Here is a 20646-nt window from a genome sequence, read left to right as displayed (position 1 = left end):
AACTGTCTTGATTTAACATAATTTAAAAAAAGGGGGGGGGGGGGGGAAATCGGGCTGGTGCTTGGTGCTGAATTCTAGTGAAACAAAAATGTCCCCTTTTCTGGTTTGGAAGTTAACTAGCAGCTCTCTCTTACAGTATGGGGGACTGCCAAAGTCTTGTCTGACAACTTGATAGTCACAACAGCAAGAAGTTGAAGTAAATCTGCTAACTAATATACAGTAATTTGAAAGAAAAACTTCAGTTAACCACTACTGAATGTTACTAATGTGTGCGATGTGAGTCTGGCAGTACTGGGATCTTTGTTTAACTTTATTCTTTAAAATGTTGAAAAGAACAGTCAAGACCTGCTTGGTGTGAAAGGGTGAAAATTCTCTTCATGTACAAAACAGAGACTACAGGGCTCAGAGTAGTGGACATACTCGAGTGAGCCATGAAACCAGTCTTATGAGTTTTAAATGGAATATGTACAGCAACCAATATGCTCAAACTCAGGGCTTAGGACATGATCCCATATGGTCAAAACTACATTAAATGCAGGGTGAAGTCTTGAGTATTGCAGTCTAGTTAAGGCAGCATCCTACCTCTGTGGAACCCAGAGATTAGTAACATTGTTATGTTCAGCTGTGCAGAATTGGGAGAACTTGAGTCGTTGCATACTTTGGCCTTAGCTTTTATTATTTCCGTGTACAGTTGTGAAACAAAGGTAGATCAAGACCACAGGCACCACTAAAAGGTAGCGTTTCTGCAGAGACATTGAGACGGGGGTTAGAACAAAAAGTTCTGAATTCTGTAGTTTGTGCTGCATTATAAGTGCACTCTACTTGCATTTGAGTTTTCAGATGAACTCTGAACTCCCAGATAAATATGTTTGAGCTAAATATGGTGAATAATTTCTTAAATGTATTGTTCTGCAGGCCATCACGAAAACGAAGAGATCTTGGCAGTGTGGCTAATGCCACTGTGGTGGTACCCACCATCCCATCTTCGCTGAATACCTCCTCTGCAATAGCACCTGAAAATGCAGAGGAACAGAAACCTTTTGAGAGAGTTAAGTCTAAGGAGTCCTTGGTTATCTCAGGTCTGCGGCATTTTACAGGGTATCGCATTGAGCTCCATGCTTGTAATCATGATGCCCAAGAATCCCGGTGCAGTGTCGCAGCATATGTTAGTGCCAGAACCATGCCAGAAGGTGAGTTGCCTTTACTGAGCTTTGATTCAGGGGACTCTAATATTTTTAAATGGCAGTTTTCTCGGTGTGTTAGCTGCATTTCAGAAAATGCCTTGGGAATCTCATGCTGATGAACTGGGCTGTACCTATTGCTAATAAATATCCTTGTTCGGTGGTTAGACGAAAAATCTGACATATTGGGTTGGGTCAGGTTTGCATTTTGTAAAATATTTTAGAACTTAAAAAAAGCTTTTTCTAAACATAACTTTGTAAAATCCGTTGGTCTCAGCAAAGGCGGATGACATCGCTGGTCCAGTTACCCATGAGCTGGTCGAAAAAAATGCTGTTCATTTGAAGTGGCAGGAGCCGAAGGAGCCGAATGGGCTAATTGTGCTGTACGAAGTGAATTATGGGCGTCTTGGGGAGCCAGAGGTGAGAGCTTCTTTCATTCAGCCTGTCCATAGGTGGTACGTGAGTAGGTGTGCACTTCACACCCGGGCTCTAACATGGGGAGACAGCTGGTAGCGGCAGCTGGGAAGTTAAATTTGCATATTCCTACATTCCCTGGACTCAGCTCCTCCATATCAGGTGTTGGGACAAGATCAGAATTGAGGCTGTTGGAAGCAGAGCCCACCAACTGCCTCCATCACTACTGGAGCTTCGGCAGCTTTCTTGGTATGGACACATTAGAATGGAAGACCAGTGAATTCCAAAGCATGTGTACCAACGAATGCTGTGACGCAGCTGGCAATCGTGTGGGTGCCAGAAACTTTGGTGGCACAAGCAGATTGCCAGTGATGGACGTAAACTGAATACAGCAGCATCCCCTTTAAAGAGCTAGCCAGAGTGCGATCTGGATGTTGCTCAATCTTCAAGGAGACCACATCCCTTTGGGATTTACCATGATGATGAAAGTGCCCTGGAGTGTCTCTCTTCCTGGCAGTGACTGGCTGCAGCTATGCACTCCCCTCCTGCAGGAGTAACATGGAGCACAGCTCTGCCCATAAGGTGGATCACTATAACTGCAAGGGAGAACTGGCTGCAGGAGTTCCTGGAAACCCAGCTGTGGAAGTTCTGTTTTGCATGATGGTGCTCCAGAAATGCAAGGCAGCCCACCCTGCCCTATTGTTCTAGTTTGTCTGGTTTCTTTTTTGCATGAACTTACCAGCCACTCCGCAGAGAAATGTGCCCACCCTTACCCTCTGGGAGTGTGTTCCATGATGATGGACAGCACTACAAATTGGTGTCCTCAGCATGAATCTCTCATTTGTTAGCCTGGTGCGGGAATTTCTGTAGGGATTTTTGTGCACAGAAAGCTATGGAAACGATATAGATGTAAATCTCAACTGCTTATTGCGAAACAATTAAAATAATTGTTAAATTATTTAAACAATTAAAATAATAGTTCAAGGATATAATAAATGGCAACCCTGACCCTGCAGCCTGAACTGCATGGGCAGACCCCAATGCCTGGGCAGGGTTCCAGTGGGGCTCTGCATGGGTGGAAGGGTTTGCCTGCCGCGATCAAACGGCAGAATTGAGGCCCAGTAGAGCAAATGGCATGCGTCCCACATGATCTAATACTACTTAACAATGAGAGGCAAACCCAGGATATACCGTTATAATGGGGAAGATCGGAGCATTCCAACACACAATTATTTGTCTCTTTGCTGTTCGGGGAACTGTGAGGGGAGAGTCCTCATGCTAATAACCTTTAAAAGGTCTCCGTGGGAGGACTTCATTTGAAATAGCTTGTGATTTAGCTCTTGTTTTCCTTTGGTTGCTTGTTGTAGCCCTGTGCTTAGTATGAGCTTCCTTCTTGGGTGATCAGCAGAATATTCCACTTGCAGAGTTAACCTTTGGACTAACAAAGCTGTTGTTCTCATTTGTTTTCTTGATCTTTGGGCAACATGTTTTTATGGCTTTTCTTTCTTTGCCTTTCAAATCCAACTCTCAGGGTGATATGCAGCCCTTCCCTCCCTGCAGTGGGCTGGGTATGTGCTGAGATTGGTGAATGATTTCATGAATAAATGGTGTTAGGAATAAACTACTGCTAGTCACTGAACTTCTTTGGGTGTTAAATATCTGCCTAAGTTATGAGCTGGTAGGAAGGCTGAAGTCTTGGCCTCTCTAACTCTCCTGCCCTTTTGTTTGTTTAAGAACTCTGCTTTTGGTGTTTTGAATGTTGATTTGATGCCAAATGAAAATCACCATTAACCAGGGTATTAGAATTCTCATCGGCTTTCATAGGAAACTGCTCACTGGCTGTAATACATCATTATGGTGTTAGCTGAAATACTTTAAAAGCACCCAGATGTTAGTGGCCTAAATAAAACCCCTTCCCAGACATCCTCCTGGACAAAGGCAGAAGGACCCTGGGGACTCATGGCGCTCTCCTGTTCTGACTTGCAGTAAATATATTTGATTGTGTATAAACAATGCAGGTGATAAGCTGCCATCCTGTGCTCTGGCTGCCTGCCCACTAGCGTGTTCAGATACACAGCAATGTCTGCTCTAGCAGACTCTAAAATCCACCCCAAATGCCAGAATTGCTCTCAATTGTTACATGGCCCAGACTCTCCACCCAAGCACAGGTGCTGGAAAGCTTAACTAATCTGGGCTTTGTCAGTGAGCTGTAGGTGAGGGGAGACTCCAGAATGTGGGGATAAGCCTCGCTAGCAGCACCCACTTATTTACATCCCATTGGCAGAGCCAGCCCCCATGAAATCAGGTCCTGAGCAACTTAGTGCTTTAGAATTTATAGTGTAAGCCCATCACCTGGAATCCCACTTGGAAACGTGCAGGGAGCCAGCACTGATTATGGTGCTGCACTTCCTCTTCCCCAGCGCTGGTGTCTGGGGGAGCGCTGCGGAACAGCCATGTCTCCAGGTGAGGAGGGCCTGGATGACTGCAACAGGAGCTGCACGTGTTTCATTGGGCACAGGTGGAGAGCAGCGCTCTCGGAATAACAGCCTTAGGGCAGGCCAGATCTGGGAGCTCATAATTGGGGGAGGGATAGCTCAGTGGTTTGAGCGTTGGCCTGCTAAACCCCAGGTTGTGAGTTCAATCCTTGAGGGGGTCATTTAGGGATCTGGGGCAATAATTGGGGATTGGCCCTGCTTTGAGCAGGGGATTGGACTAGATGACCTCCTGAGGTCCCTTCCCACCCTGATATTCTATGATTCTATAATCCTTGGTCACAAGTTGCTATTTCCAGCATCATCTCAGTCTCCCTAGACACCGGGCTGTTGTACTGTTCCCCCTGTCTATTGGGGTTCAGCAGGGGCTGGACGGGGAAGATTTGCAGATTAATCTGTGGAAGAGAGGATGGTTGTTACAGGCCTCCTGACTGTGCTGCATTCTTCAAGAGGCAGTGAAGTAAAGCTGTCATTTTCCATCCTTCTGCAGGAGGCACACTACTGCGTTTCTCGTAAGCAGTTTGCTAATGAACAGGGCTGTAAGTTACGTGGACTACAGCCTGGAAACTACAGCGTCCGAATCCGAGCCACCTCGCTGGCAGGAAATGGGTCGTGGACAGAGCCCACATATTTCTATGTGGCTGATTATTGTGAGTTCACTTGCTTAAAGTTTAATGTTTTAATAGAAATCCAGGCTATTCTCTGGAGCGGGGAGCACAGCACAGAGCAGGGGCCCTGGAATAGAAGTGCATGGGGAAAAATATGGTGATCTGGGGATTACAAGTGGCAAGCGCATTAGAGAAACTAGACAATCAGTCTCTTAAAAGCTGATCTATTTCCTTCACTTATTTGTTAACTCTGAGGCCACGGTCCTGGGTGGCTGTGCATTGCTTGCCTACAGCTTCGGGGCAAAGCAAACTGCCTTCCTGTGTGTGAGCTTAGAAACCTCTGGAAATGGGCTGTTTGAAACTGAAGAGCCGCCTTCTGCATTGAGTTGAATAGCGAGAAAAGCACCCCCATCCACTTTGTGTCGGAAATGGCTTTGCTCTGCACTTGAGTTTGGGAGCGCAAGAAGGCAGTGGAGATGGGAGATCGTTTGGGAGCCACCTCTGGTTCTATTCAAAGTTCCCATGATCAGGGATGTTGATAAGCTCTTTGATTTGCCCGCCTGTGACATGAATTAGCCAGCTAGCTGGATTGTCTGCAGCCGTCAAAGTGCTGAGGCGCTTGCCAGTCTTGTTCTGGGTGGAGCAAAGCAGGTTTGGATAGGAAGAGATTCCTGCTTTGTGCAGTGTTGGGCCAACTCTGGAGAGCACCTCTGAGTCCTTTTTAGAGTAACAGCTGTGTTAGTCTGTATTCGTAAAAAGAAAAGGAGTACTTGTGGCACCTTAGAGACTAACCAGTTTATTTGAGCATGAGCTTTCGTGAGCTACAGCTCACTTCATCGGATGCATAGTTTCCACGATATGCTATGCATCCGATGAAGTGAGCTGTAGCTCACGAAAGCTCATGCTCAGATAAACTGGTTAGTCTCTAAGGTGCCACAAGTACTCCTCTGAGTCCTGTCACTTTGGCAGGATCTCCCACTGGACTCATGGGTGTGCAGGTGTTTCAGGGGGGATTTCAGTCAAGAAAAGACTAAACTGCTTGGAAGTCCATGTAACACCTCTCTCTCTCTCTCTCTCTCTCTCTCTCTCTCTCTCTCTCTCTCTCTCTCTCTCAGTGAACCCTCAGTCTAATATTGCTGTTGTTGTTGTCCCAATCATTTTTTCCATAATAATTGCTGGAATTATTGGAGCTGCCTACGTATTTGTGAAAAAGAGGTGGGTGATGTATATAGCTCTCAGCAGAACAACAAAATGTTTTTCCAAAGAGAGACACTAGTAGTTTTCTGTGGCTTTATAAAAGAGGTAACAGATTTTAGCAGAACAGCTAAATGACTTATCTAGGAAACATCTTCCTTTTGGAGATCTGAAGTTCAGGGGCTGTTATCTGTCCTGTGCTTTGGGAGTTGTTTTAATTACATGGCTGCATGTAGGCTCTAAGGGCGTGTCTACACGGCAACTAGACACCTGCAGCTGGCCCACGCCAGCCGACTCTGACTTGCGGGACTCAGGCTGCAGGACTGGTGGAGCCCGGGCTCTTGGACCCCGCGAGGTGGGGGTCCCAGAGCTCAGGCTCCAGTCTGAGCCCAGAAGTCTACGTAGCAATGAAACAACCCCATGAGCCCAAGTCAGCCCCACAAGCTCTAGGGCAGGGGTGGCCAACCTGAGCCTGAGAAGGAGCCAGAATTTACCAGTGTACATTGCCAAAGAGCCACAGTAATACGTCAGCAGCCCCCCATCAGCTCCTGATCCCAGCGCCTCCCACCCACCGGCAGCCCCGCCAATCAGCACCTCCCCCTCCCTCCCTGCATCTCCCGATCAGCTGTTTCATGGCCTGCAGGAGGCTGGGGAGGAGGTGGGAGGAGCGAGGGCATGGCAGGCTCAGGGGAGGGGGCGGGAAGGGGTGGAGTAGGGGCAGGGCCTGTGGCAGAGCCAGGGGTTGAGCAGGGAGCACCCCCCGGCACATTGGAAAGTTGGCACCTGTAGCTCCAGCCCCGGAGTTGGTGCCTGTACAAGGAGCCAAATATTAACTTCTGAAGAGCCGCATGTGGCTCTGGAGCCACACGTTGGCCACTCCGGCCTCAGGTGACAGAAACACGAGGCACAAAACTGTAGAAATACTGAAACTTCATATGTATCTGTCTTGCTTCCAGACAAACTGAAGGACCAACGGGGCCACTGTATGCATCCTCTAACCCGGAGTACCTGAGTGCCAGTGATGGTGAGAGCATGCTGCAGTTCTGACCATTCCAGTGCTTCACTTGGTTTTGAATTATGACTTGGGAAACATGGATCAACTTATAAAAGCTTAAAAGATGTTCTTATCCATTCCTGGGTGGGAAAATACTGCTACTAGAGCAATTCTAGGGTAGAGAGGAGGAGCTCAGTTAGTTTAAAAAAAACAACAACCCGCTTTTGGGTTGGCAATAACTAGTGGGAAGTGGTGTGCTATTAACATGCTCGCTACTTTGCAGGATAGGAACATAAAGCAGGTGATGCTGGGATTTTTACTGCCTCTCTTGGCTGTTGTATTTCTCCAGGTTTTTTTGCTCAAGAATCTCTGGTACACTGATGCTTTTCAAAGAATATCTAATGGGATCACAATCAACACCTGCATCTTTTGCATGCCTCATATTTCTCAGGGCTACTCTGTGTAATCCACTGAAAAGGGTTTGGAAAGGAGTTTCCTCCCTTTCCTGCTGTAGGAATGCCTGTCAGCTTAGACAGCACACTGTGTTTAAGCAAAGTACTGTGCATCCAATTTCATTGTGTTAAGGGGAGTAAGAAGGGGGCTGTTCACTGAAGCAGCCATGTTTGTCCTCTCGCCCAGGCTTCTGCAGTACAAAGCTGACAGTCTGAACACAGCAAGATTATTTTAAGATGTTGAGTTTTAGAACAGTATCTTTGTATCCATTCTTTGTTACATCTTCGTGGAAAGTGAGCTCAGTACAGAATATTACATCCAGTACAGGAGCGGGACATGGGTGTTTGAACTAGTGAATGTGAATGCTGGATGTCTGCTTGTGGATCATAATCCCCCTTTTACCTGCATTGTGCGCTTGAGGCTGCATTCTGTCACTCACCCTGCAGATTTTCCCTGGCACACGCTTTGCAAGACTCAGTCCTACTGTCTGTGGGACAGAGGCTCCTCGCCTCGCCCCTGGTGCAGACATTTGCACCAGGATAAAGTGGGTATGAAATACTGCTGTCTGATTAGGCAGTGTTTCACACCCACCTTGCTTAGGTGTAAATGGCTCCACAAGGCAGGGGGTGACTTTGGCCCCCAGTCTCCAGACCAGCCCCTGTCTCGCTGAGGTGGGAACAGTGTCAAGGCCTGGGTGCTCCTGTCTCCTGTGCCTGATTGCAGAAACCTCTCTCCAGTAACTGCTCTGCTCATTCAGAAATGTCTTTCTCCACATGACAGTTTATGTGCCCGATGAATGGGAAGTCCCACGAGACAAGATTAACCTTCTCAGAGAGCTCGGGCAAGGCTCCTTTGGGATGGTGTATGATGGGATAGCCAAAGACATAGTGAAAGGGGAGCCAGAGACTCGGGTAGCTGTGAAAACCGTTAACGAATCTGCCAGCCTCCGGGAGCGCATTGAGTTTCTGAATGAAGCTTCTGTAATGAAAGGGTTCAGCTGCCATCACGTGGTAAGTGAAGTTTCTCTACAGTAAATGACTTGTTGGTGAAAATCCCACCTTCGAACTAATGTCTCTTTAGTGCTTTATAATGCTAGAGGATCAGGCTGAAAAAATGGTTGAAAGGGAAGCAAAATCCATCAGTGAGAGAGACAGGCAGCTTCTGGAAAATTCGTCTTCCTGTATAATTTTCCTTGTGCTCTTTCAAACCCCCACTTCATGACAGGGCCCCATGTCCCGTGACAGCACTCTGGAATCTTGCTACAGAAGTGTTGGTATGACCAGAGTGGGGCCAGCTATGGTCACTCAATTAGGGTGAACTGCAAAGAATGGGGAAGACAAACCCCATAGAGCTGGTGGATATTCCAATACTTAGATTTACAAAGCCATCATAAAACCTCTTCTTTATTACCTTCCTGGTTACTCAGAAGTCCAGACAATACAATTCCCTTAAAAGTGATCCAGCCTCAGGCCCCCATCCAGGTACCTAAGTCAAATATGATGATTTCTGTAAATCTTATTTCATCATATAAATGAAAGGGTTCTACTAATCCCTAAGGATCAGACACGTCACTCCCAGGTTAATGAATGCTTCAGATCTTACCCAAATACACGCTACAACCAATTCTTATTAACTAAACTAAAATTTATTAAAAAACAAAAGAGAGAGAGTATGGTTAAAAGATCAATATATGTACAGACATGAGTTTAATCCATTGGGGTTCAAATTCCTAACAGAGATGGTGAGCTTTGTAGTTGCAAAGAGTTCCTTTAGAATTCAGTTCATAGGTCATAGTCCAATGTCCAGATCTCTCATTCAGGGCATACCAGCATAACTGGGATCTCAGTCTTGCAGCTCAAACTTCCCCTGATGAAACCTAAGCAGATCTGAGATGACAGAGTCAGGACCCAAGGGTCTTTTTATTCAGTGTTCTAGCATCCACTTGACCACACGGTCCTGGTTAAACAATAGGCTTTTGATGTAACCTTTTGCTTTCTAAACACCACCGGTAATTAGTTACACAAATTAACATAGGGCAGTTTATCCATTAGGCAGTCTGTTGCCTTCAAAGAGACATATAGAAAATGACATTATTTTAGCCCAGATTCATCCAAATGTTCATATTCCCTTTTGATCTCTGAATCAATATTTATAGTGACAGACAGGAACTGTCTGTTTACGGGTAGCATCTAATATACACACAATTAGTATTACTTCTAACAATATAGGTTTGCATTTCAAAGTTCTAGCCTATTTACCATGAATATCCCTAATTATCATTTGCATACCTTTCTAACATGACTTTAAAGGTGGGCTTTGAGTCATTCACCCTGCAAGCTGTTTAACCCTTTCTAGCCATGTGTCACCGTTTGTTTGATTGTAAACTCCATTTTCACAAATGTGCCATGCCCAGACACAACGCTAAGGGAGAAATACCATTTCTGTTTTTCAGGTTCGCCTCCTAGGGGTGGTCTCAAAAGGACAACCCACACTGGTTGTCATGGAACTGATGGCACATGGAGATCTGAAAAGTTACCTTCGCTCCCTGAGACCTGATGCTGAGGTAAAGGTGGGAGAGAAGCGTTATTGGGGGGGGCGGGGGGGGTGTCATACAACAGACTGACTTGCTTTGGTCTTTAATACTTTCTGACTTAACTTCAGAATAACCCTGGCCGTCCGCCACCCACTCTCAGAGAGATGATCCAGATGGCTGCAGAGATTGCAGATGGTATGGCTTACCTGAATGCCAAAAAGTTTGTCCACAGAGACCTTGCAGCCCGTAACTGTATGGTTGCAGAAGATTTTACTGTAAAAATTGGAGGTATGTAATGTGTGCTTCAGATCTAATACTAAGCTTTAACTGTTGAGGAGGTTCTGTGAAATCCTAGACTGGTGCTACAAAGAGCCAGCTGATCTCCATTGATTTTTAACTGGCTTTAAAGTTCTTCACTGAGGTGAACTTCCTTTGCCCAATATCTTTTCCTGTTTCACCTGTCTTGCAGAAGGACCTGCAGGCACTTTGGTAAGTGGATTGTCGAGGTGAGCCTCACTGCAGCATCTACAGCTTCTACTGAAATGCAGTTAATAACTTCTTCTAATGAAAGCTCCTTAGGGAATGTCATATTATTTCTTGCTTCCATGAGATCTGTGACGGAGAAAGTATCCTATTCATGGAGCATAAACTAAAAGTTAAGGACTGCTAAAGATGTAATTAGGCCCAAGGACTAGTTTTTATGGAGTACAAACATCTAAAACAAGTTCTTATCACCAGTTAAGTTGACAAAATTTAAAAATAATCCAAACCCCCCTCAAAGCCTCCTGTGGCCTGAGGCCAGCCATCTGGAATTTCAGGCCAAAAGGAATTCTGTTTTCATCAAGAGTGGGAAGAGATCAGTCAAAATAGGGCTTAGTTACAACTGTGACAGTTTCCATTCCAGTGGAATGGTACCATGGCTGCATAATAGTTTAGGAAGGAGATTTGCGGGGAGCGGGGAGAAGGTGGAAGATGCTCAGCCTCTAAATACTCTCAAGATAGCAGCATGACTGAAAGTTGGGGTGTCATAGGTAGAGTAATTGGGCAGCAAGACAGTCTCTAAGGCAAGTGACTGTGGCTCCCACACTGCAGAGATCCAGGAGAGGATTGTAGAAGACACCAGTGGAATGAAGTAGGAGGAGTCCAGCGCTGTGGGTGCCTGACCCCGCCTTCTGTGCTGGTCCACATGGTGTTAATGTGCACGTGTTACAGAAACCGGAGTCTTTTCAGCAAGTGGCAGGGCTGGACTGGGCATTAGTAATACATCCTAACTTCTTTTGTCAGATTTTGGCATGACCAGAGATATCTATGAGACCGACTATTACCGTAAAGGAGGCAAAGGGCTGCTGCCTGTGAGGTGGATGGCACCCGAATCTCTAAAGGATGGTGTCTTTACTGCTTACTCAGATGTGTGGTAAGTTGTATTCTGCATTCCATGATGAATTGTAGCAGGATTCCTAATAGTGACATGGGTGACTTGATCTGGGGGGGTGCGGAGGGGGGGGGTTGTTAGTTCTTCAGAGAACAGGAAATTATTTAAGAAGCTGCTTTAAAATATATATAGTGCATCTTTTAAAATCTTCCTGCCCCAAAAGTAAGCTGAACATTGTTTTCTCTAGATCCTCAGTATCAATCTGATCAGTGGTTCTGGTCTTTTCTCAGGTCATTTGGAGTTGTCCTTTGGGAGATAAGTAGTTTGGCGGAGCAGCCATACCAGGGACTCTCTAACGAACAGGTGCTAAAATTTGTAATGGATGGCGGATACCTGGATCAGCCAGACAACTGTCCAGAGAGACTGTAAGTATTAGAGGCGGGTGGGAACTGTTATGCTCCTTTGGTTAAGGTATGGCCACTTAAGGTGGCTGTAATTCCGCCCCCTTCCCACCCTGATGAATGGGGGGAGCAAAGATGAATTTTGAGAGTCACCTGACAAAGAAATGTTGTCACCCCATCCTGAGTGACCCAGAGATGAAGAGGAGAGTCAAGGGCAGCCCAGGAGACTAGAAAGGAAAGCCAAACTAAACTGGGCTATATGATCATAAGAAGAGAAAGTGCACACCAGAGGGCGTGAAGGCCAGAACATGGGGAAAGTCTAAAATATAAATAGGCCAAAACGAAAGGCCTCTCCCATCACTGCGTTTTAATGCACAGTGATTCACCTCTGCAGAGTGATGTGCTAGGTAGGGCTGTGCTTGCTTCTCTGCAGTTCCTTCTAAGTGGCCGTAAATGCTGGGGAGAGGCTCATGAATCAAAAGGGGGTGGGTGCTCCAGCACTGTAGAAGCTGTCTGCAAATCGACCCCTGCCTGGCTGACCCCTGGTCATACGTCTGTGTTAGACAATTCCACCTGGTTTGCTTCTAGGCAAGAGTGGTGGCCACTTTCCATGGATTAACTTTCAGGAATCCCTCATCTGGTGAATGGGAAGGGAGGGTGGAAAGTGTCTTGTCTTGTGCTTTTTCCTGTCTCTCAGGCATAGCAAGGGCCCTAGTTAGTCTGTCCTCTCCAGTGGTTTTGTCATCCCATCAGCATTTTATCCTTGCCCAGCATGTGCTCAGTATTTGATTCTGTAGCCAACCTCAAGGGAGCACTGAAACTCTCCTCCCAAATGATGGGAATAACAATGGGCTTAACCCCCTATGGCCACTCAGGTGGGGGTTACTAAGAGAGTGATGGTGCTTAAGATCTGGAGTGCTGAATGTCATGCTGCCAATAACGAGTCCTTCTAGAATGAAACTTGCAGGGTCTCAGATAAGTTGCTAGCCCCAGTGTTTAGTGTTAAAAATCGCAGTGGTGCTGTTTGTGTCCTGCTACCCAAGTCTAGCCAGCTCTAGGCTGCGTGTTGTCTGACGTGTTAGCCATCATCTTCCAGAGCCTGCATGTGAATGTGAACAGGACCTGGGCTGCCCACGGGAACAGCTGGGAGGAGGAGTGGCAGGGCAGGTAGAGATGCGAGGGATGGGGAAAGGGCAAACACGGGAGGTCAGAAATACAGGGAGGCTCAAAAAGAAAACCTCTTGTAGAGAGAGAGAGAAAACATTAAACAGACTTAGAAAAAGAATAAAAAATGGTATAAATTGGCCATGAGTAAATTGAGACTGGAAATTAGAAAAAGGTTTCTGATCGTTAGAGGAAGGAGATTCTGGAACAGCCTCTCAGTAGAAATAGTGGGGTATAAAAAAACAACTGAACTAGTTTTAAAATGGAGCTCAGTAAGTTTTATGAACAGGGTTATATGATGGGTGGCCTGCAGTAGCAGCGGAATGGGCTCCATGACTAGGAGGTTCTTTCCATTCCTGCATTTCTACAATTGAATGAATCTGAGGGAGTCATGGGCCCTGACAGACATGGAAGGAGAGGAGCATGAGGCTATAATAGGAAAAGTGGAGACCAGGAAGAGAAACTGGAGAGGAAGAGAAGAAAACATAAGAGACTGTAAGTTGAAATGTTCGACCCGGGAATCAGAGAGTTGACAGCCATCACAGGGCGTTTGTCCCAACATTGGTTCGGATATTAAATTACACCAGCCCCTACTCAGGTCTGTGCTCGTAAAAGTGATTCCCAGATACCGACTCTCTTCTCTGTCCCCTTTCAGGCATAGCCTGATGCAGATGTGCTGGCAGTACAACCCCAAAATGCGCCCTACCTTCATCGAGATCATCGAGATGCTGAAGGAGGACTTGCACCCCAGCTTCCAGGAGGTCTCATTCTTTTACAGTGAAGAAAACAAACCTCCTGAGACAGAGGAGTTCGAGATGGACTTTGAGAACATGGAGAGCATACCCCTTGACCCTTCCTCCTATTCGCAGAGGGACAAAGTCCTGGGGCGGGACAATGGGCCCTCCATGGGCCTCAAGGGGAACTATGAAGAGCATATACCTTACACTCACATGAACGGTGGCAAGAAAAACGGGCGGATTCTGTCGATGCCTAGGTCGAGCCCTTCCTAACACCACCTGTTTGGCCCAAGAGTTGTGTCTTTGCTTTTCCCCTCCGTGAATCTCAGGACTCTTGTTGTTGCTGCCACAGCGTATGACATACAACTACAAACTCTCTGTTCAAATTTTTAATCATCTTATGATTAACAGACTTTTTTTGACAAGTTAAGTGGTTGTCAATGGACTTATCTGTGAACATAAATGGAAAAGGTTTCCATGGTGGCTGTCCCTTCTGTAGCCATGGTTCAAAACAGGAACTAACCTTGTAAATTAGGTTGAAAGAAGAGAATCCACATTTGCCAACAAAGGAAATGAAAATCGATGCTGTCTGAGCTACATTATAAAAGTGCAGAGCAAAACTTCTGCAGGACATAAATGTTCTCAGTAGAATTCCAAGCTTTATGGCATCCTCTTCAGAAGTGTTTTTCACTACAGCCGAAGGATTTTAACACCCATTAATTGGACACGCCATTTCCTCAGATTGACCAATAGCTGCTGCTTTCATACTTTTTTAATGAGTTAAATCCGAGTGTGTGTGTGTGTGTGTGTGTGTGTGTGCGCGTGCGTGCGCAGTATATATACATGGGGTGTGTATATATATACAGATATACACTTCTTTTGTACATACGTTTTGTATGTTCTCACAGAAGCTTTCCTCTTCTTGGAAGTGTGTACTTCTCTCTTTCCCAGTTTCCTGGAGTGATTGAACCCTAAACAGATTATTTTTGTACTAAGGACTCTTGGGAGTAGTTTTCTCTCATTAGCATATGAGGAAAAATATGCTAGGAGCCAAAGGAGTAGATTTGTGATCTTGTGATTTGTGATCTGAGATTTGTGGCTACTTTCAAGACCAAACAAAACAGAAACCCCTGACTGGATATCAAGCTTTCTGTCCTTATAGCATTGAGTATATATATTGTTTGTTGTAACATATTTAAAGTGTTTTTAGTTTTAAATGTTAACTACCATATAAATTATTGAGTGTTTATGATTCTTTTTTGGGGGAGGGGATTGGGGAGTTTGTTTGGTCTTAAAGTGGTCCATGGATTTCAGAATGAACTTTATTTTAGCTGATTACCCTCTTAGGAACTATGAAGCACATGTTAAGTTTGTACTTGACAAGGCTTCAAAATATGGTTTCATGATTTATATCACACAGTCAGCCGGCTCCAGCTAAAGCCCCAAGATAAAATAGTTTGGACTTGAGTTGGTTGGCGGGGGCTGACAGACAAAGCATTGCCCCAGCCTTCCGTCGCTCTGCCACTTCACTTTCTTTCCCTTCCGTGTGCACTTTTCCACAGACATTGGAGAAAACGGCGCCAGGTGAAAGAGCAAAATCTCTAACAGAACAACAGACACTAACCCAACTCAGAGCGGGGATGCCTGGCTCCAAGAGTGGAGCCAAAGCTGAACGTGCCTGTGATGAGCTAGTCTGTGCCTGTCTGCAGCCTGCGCGGGCATTTGGCCTGGCAGAAGAAGTGGGATTTTGGCATTTTGCTGAGATACCTGCATCATGCCCCATGGATAGTTACAGGGCCATTTTGTTCTTAGCCAGCGCCTCCAGCTCTTCAGGATGCTAACTTCTGTGTTTTGGGCTGGGCTTTGTTTGGCTGCTGTTTTGCATAAAAGGCAAAGCTGTTTAGCTTAGGGTGTTAGAAAAGCATCATGAAACTACATGTCTCCTACAGTGATGAAAGGATGTACTGTCAGGGAAAGGGGCTGAAGCAGAGGGGAGTGAATGTACTAATAGGCTTGAAAGAAGCAAACCCCTGGATGTTGCAGGCCATTGTAATGCAGGTAATGGTTTCAAAGGGAGACAGAAGGTGAAAATCAGCAGCTTTTCTTTGTGGACAGCTCAGGGAGCCACGACTAACACAGTGACTCCGTGAGTTCCCTGTGCTGGGAGTAAATGGTTCAGTCCTGGCTCATCTGGGTGGGGCACTAAGCGTGTAGATGTGTGGCTTGTTGCTCCAGACCATGTGCGGCTGCTTCGTCCTTCCCACAATTGAAAGACCAATCACTGAAAATAAAATAAGGGTTGGTGCTAATAGGGAGCACATCACTGATCCCTCCCTGCTAACCCAAAACTACAGACACCTGGTGGTAGGCACCTAGATAAAGGATTATGGACTTTCTGCACCTCCTGAAAGGAACAGCACCCCCTTATGTCTGTAAGGCCTGACTCAGTTGGGACAAAGGGAGAAGGTACAAAAAGATTGTTCACAAAATTAGATGCAAAATGTATTGTGTAAATACGAGGCCAGAACTTTACAGTTCGAAAGGCCTAGCTTGCATTCTTGTGCTTTACAAAATAGTAACTATTTAGCAGCTCTACGCTACACTGCAGGGAAGAAGTATTCACACACTTTTCTAATTGAGAGAGGTTTTCTTATTAGGAAAATTTTTATTTATTTTAATATAAAATCTCTGTAAAAACCATTTTCTTTCTTAAAACATACAAAACGTGTACATTTTTATCTTTGAAAACTAGGCAGGAGGGTGTGGTGGGGTGTTGTTTTTTTTGTTCTGTTCTGGCACAGTCTACCTCAGTGTCCCATAAGGCTATTTTTAATATTGTGCATCTCTAGACTTGATGAAATATTCTGGTCTGGACCTATTATGAATTGGGGAAAATCAATATCAGCTGATTCCAATACGAGGGACCATTCACCGGCGGGATGGGAGAACAGCTAATCATTATTTATCACTTAACTTAAGCAGTAACGACCAAAACCCTATTTGTGGCTCCAAGTACAGTACACAATGGCCAAATTTGACTGATGCAATCCTCTTAGTTCTGCTATGATCAGGAAAATATCCTGATATGGACAAAATAGTAATTTCCAAGGCTAAATATTTTAAGTATTTGGACGTTCTTCCTGATGCAATGCCCTGATATAGAATAAATGGCCTTTGTTTGGAATAACACGTGACCAGTGTGGACCAGATAATCAACAGTGCGTAATAGATCTAGTTTGAGTTGGACAGCTTGGATCACGTCCATGTTCTTAATTTATACCAGTGTGAATCTGGAGTAAACGATAACGAGATGTGACCCCTAAAGTACAACTTTCTCACCATACTGTTGCTTTAGGAACATTGCAGAATTGAAGTGATTGACTCTAGCTATTATTGGCACTGTAGAAGACCTTATATGTACAAAATATTGGAACCCCGTATTGGGTTTGGCTAGCTTTAGTTGATATTGGTTGGCCCTGTGTAGTGCACATGACTTGCAGTGTCCAGCTCTTTGAAGAAGGCAGGGAATATATACTGTGTTTTGTGGTCCAGGCAGTCATTCACGTGGCATAAATACATGTTCCTCACATGGGTTACTTCAGACTTCTTTTCTCTCTCTCTCTTTCTCTTTCTCTCTCTGCATGCGTGTGTGTGGGTGCGGGGGTGGGTGTTGAAATCTAGTTCCTTTTTTTAAAAATCAGCTGTTACAGCACTTAGCGTTTAAAGCTGATGCTTGCTTTCCTGTAGAGGTGAGAAGCACAATTGAAAATGCTCTGCTAAAGCCCAGCCTTTGCTTTGGAGAATCTTCATTTTTAGCCCGCAGTTGACATTGTGGTCCATACTGTTGAAATTAACGTTATCCTGAAGCGTGTTGGGGCTCAGAAGGACCCTGGCACTGTGCCTTGCTGGGAACTACTCCTGTAACACCAGCCAAGAGGCAGCAGGGCCCATGCATGAATATAGTTGATGAGATCTGTGTGTGGTGGACGAAAGGTTCTAGTTTTGAGCTGTTTCTACTAACTCATTTGCAGAAAGGGCGTTAGCAATAATTGGCTTGTTCCTGGTCCCTGCGGAGCTGTTGTTTTCATGAACTTAACAGATTCATATGGGAGCTGAAAATACTGTTACTGTAACAGAAGCACAGGCAGACGCTGAGGGAGAAATCCTGCCCTTTGCGAGAGGCGAGGAGGAGAACAATTGTCCAGGACCCAACGTGGAATGGCTCAGACTGAGCAGTTGCAACACGCTACTGAGAAGCCCTCTTTCTCCTTGTCCAGAGCATGTCTCTCTGGCTATCATTGGTACCGGTGACCACAGTAGATGTCAGGATGGGCCCCCTTCTTAACATTCACCTGAGAACCCGTCCTGCTGCCTTGTGATGCAGGTAGGAAGTTCTCCACATCCCCCACTGCAAAAGGCGTCCAGCCCCACAGTGTAACACTATTTCTAAAGCTAGCAAAGCAGAAGAGATGAGCAGTGAGTCCTTGTGCACTGCTGTCTTTCTGTAATGCAAACGTTAAAGCATGAGAACAGACCGGTTTCTCAGAAACATTTGCACGTTAAATTCAGTTGCCACTTCCTGAATGCCTCTTGCGAGGCTGGTGGTACTTCACTTGCAATACAGCACACCTTGCACTGCAAAACCTATCGGCTAGGTTCAAAAATGTCTGTTGTGGCTGCTTGTAAATATTCTATCGTTGTAAAACAGAAGAGCTGATTATCGTAAACTAACTGTGCCGGCAGTTATTAGGTTAGATATGTGACATGAAATAGACCAAGCTGCAACTTCACGATCTTTCTTACGTTGAGTAGGAAAGCAGCTACATCAGATGGAAAAAGGCTGCTGTCAGGTTGCTAAAGGGTACTTTGGATTATGGGTTGTATATCTGTTTCCTGTCAAATTTGTATTGTAATAATGGGACACTTTTGCTTAATTTTTAGTATGTTGCATATGATGATGGTTTCTCTTTGGAAAATCTCAAAGTTGCTTCCCGTGCTATTTACCTAGAATATGATGGAGGAGGAGGACAGGAGTGAGGTAGATACTGTGCCAATTATCCTTGAGCCTCATTTTCTTGGGGGAAGGGGAGAGGAGAGCAAATTCCCTCTTGAATGTCACTGTGCTATGAAGAAGGGGCCTTGAGGAGCACTAACCCTTCACTACAGAGCTGGTGCCTCCAGATATTACTGAGACTATATGCTTGTTTTACAAGTTAGAAATCAAACCAAAATTTTTTGTGCCATAAATGTTTGCTAAAGAGGCTCATGCTGGGGCCCCATCAATCCACGTGAGATGGGTTCCGAGGCTCTGCTCTGGCATCTTGAATAATACCAGAGGAAGCAAGAAAACTGCAGGAGAACCTTTGATCCTCTTTATTTCCTAGCCTGCCTCAAAAGCCACCTGACTAAACTTCTCTTGGAACTTCTTTTTTACTTGGAGACTAGGTGGGCATGTTTTATGTCACAAGCTAATTGCCTTTGAAAGCACAGCTGGTGCCTATCAGTTTCCTAGGAGTAGTGTCCAGGGAAAGGAGCTGTTGAATGAATTGGAATCGAGGAATAGTAACGTCAGAAATACATAAAGTCTCTGAGATAAGATTAGTTGTTGTTTCTATGAACTTAATAAAAAGGCCAATTTTAATTTATCTTCTGCTTGGCTCGATGTTAACTCTGCTTGCATACTGTACACAAATGTTGATGTAAGAGCATTAACATGCCTCAGCCTGTTCTGTTTTGGCTTGCCTTGTTACGAATATCATAAGAATGAGGCCAACAGTAATTTTTCCCTTTGGAAGAATTTGAATATTTGAAGGCAGTTTTAAAACTTCTGTTTTTATAAAAACAACTGCTGCCATGAAATATGTCCTTTAAAAACAAAAAAAACAACCATTCGTGTCCTTCCAGAAGATAAGCACTTATTCTTGCAGTTTAACAAATGTACTGCACCACAAAGCAAGCTATAAGAGTACAGGTGGAGAAGTGGTGATTTTTATATTGTATAATAAAGTTAGTATTAATTTTTACAGTGTTACTCTTTCTTTTGTCAAAGTAGTTGCAGTCAGCAAGAAAGAACGTTCCTGAAAGTCTTTTTTGTTCTTAACTCCCTAAATTGTCCAAAAGCCTAGTAAATGATTCATTTCACTCACTCTAGAAAATCATGATTGATGGACGCTTTGGCCCAGACTGAACTACATGCCTAACTCTTCAAAGTACTTGAGTAAATCTCAGTGACTTAAATTACGGCATGTGCTTGAGCAATTAGCTGAATTAGGGCCAGTATTAACACCCTGCAAAGTATATTCTCTGTTTAGCTCTGGCTTTGTGTTACAATGAATAGAAAAATCTAGGTTGAATGGGGAAATACTGACTCAAGTAGAAAGTCCTTGCATTTCTCTGATGTACTATCCCCCTCATTACCAAAGCACTCTTATTTAATTTAAATTCTCCCAGCAGCACCCAATAACCGTTCAACACACATTACTGAATATTTATCCTACCCCACTCCAAAAGTTGGATTTTTAGGGAGGCCACTTTTGACTTTGGAAGGTTGAATTAAAATTTTAAAATCCTACTTAAAATTAAAAGCTTTTACCTTTAGCTTTATGTGGGGTGCAGAATACACTTGTTCAAATATCAAAACAGTAGTTTGTGTTTGAGGAACTATGCAGATGTGGGTGCTGGTCATCAGCTTTATCAAACTCAGCCAGAAGTGAGTATTGTTCTGCTTGTACCTTAAATAAACTGAAGGCAAATTCAGTTAAATGTTAGGTGAAGTTCTGTGAAGTCTTTATATTTTCTGTGTTTAATCTTGCTGCTCCTGCCTTCCTTTCTGCACACAGAAGGTCCCAGAATGCTGATAGTCTTGCAGATACCTCTTTTTTGAAATAAAGTAAAGGATCAAAATGTGCCATGGTTTAAAAATAAATAAATAATAAATAAAAAAAAGCTTGATTTATTTTTTCAATGTTTTCATATAAGAGCCAAGCAGTGACAAGTATAAAAAATACCGTTGAATATTAAAAATCTTGCTGTGTGTAAAATATTGAACAATTAACTGTTTATATTAAAATTCTGAATAAATTATCCCAGAATAACTCTGGTAA

General features: G+C 44.5%; 1 protein-coding gene across 3 annotated transcripts in view; it reads left to right on the top strand.

The window, feature by feature from the left end:
* Positions 1-20646, top strand: part of INSR (insulin receptor) — a 105004-nt gene extending 84358 nt beyond the window's left edge. For 2 of the 3 annotated variants that reach the window (XM_037886057.2, XM_037886056.2), the window contains 11 exons: positions 916-1190; positions 1459-1601; positions 4578-4737; positions 5811-5910; positions 6846-6913; positions 8117-8346; positions 9789-9899; positions 9998-10157; positions 11154-11283; positions 11532-11666; positions 13462-20646. In XM_037886057.2, the coding sequence (XP_037741985.1) occupies positions 916-1190; positions 1459-1601; positions 4578-4737; positions 5811-5910; positions 6846-6913; positions 8117-8346; positions 9789-9899; positions 9998-10157; positions 11154-11283; positions 11532-11666; positions 13462-13816 (1867 nt within the window). In that variant the 3' untranslated portion in view covers positions 13817-20646. The remainder of the gene's footprint in view (positions 1-915; positions 1191-1458; positions 1602-4577; positions 4738-5810; positions 5911-6845; positions 6914-8116; positions 8347-9788; positions 9900-9997; positions 10158-11153; positions 11284-11531; positions 11667-13461) is intronic. The other variant, XM_043536032.1, reaches the window with a different exon arrangement.

The sequence above is a fragment of the Chelonia mydas genome, chromosome 25 (genome assembly GCF_015237465.2).
Source record: "Chelonia mydas isolate rCheMyd1 chromosome 25, rCheMyd1.pri.v2, whole genome shotgun sequence".
NCBI lineage: Eukaryota > Metazoa > Chordata > Testudines > Cheloniidae > Chelonia > Chelonia mydas.
The sequence above is the reverse complement of the archived record's forward strand: the minus strand, read 5'-3'. Positions and strand labels throughout refer to the sequence as shown.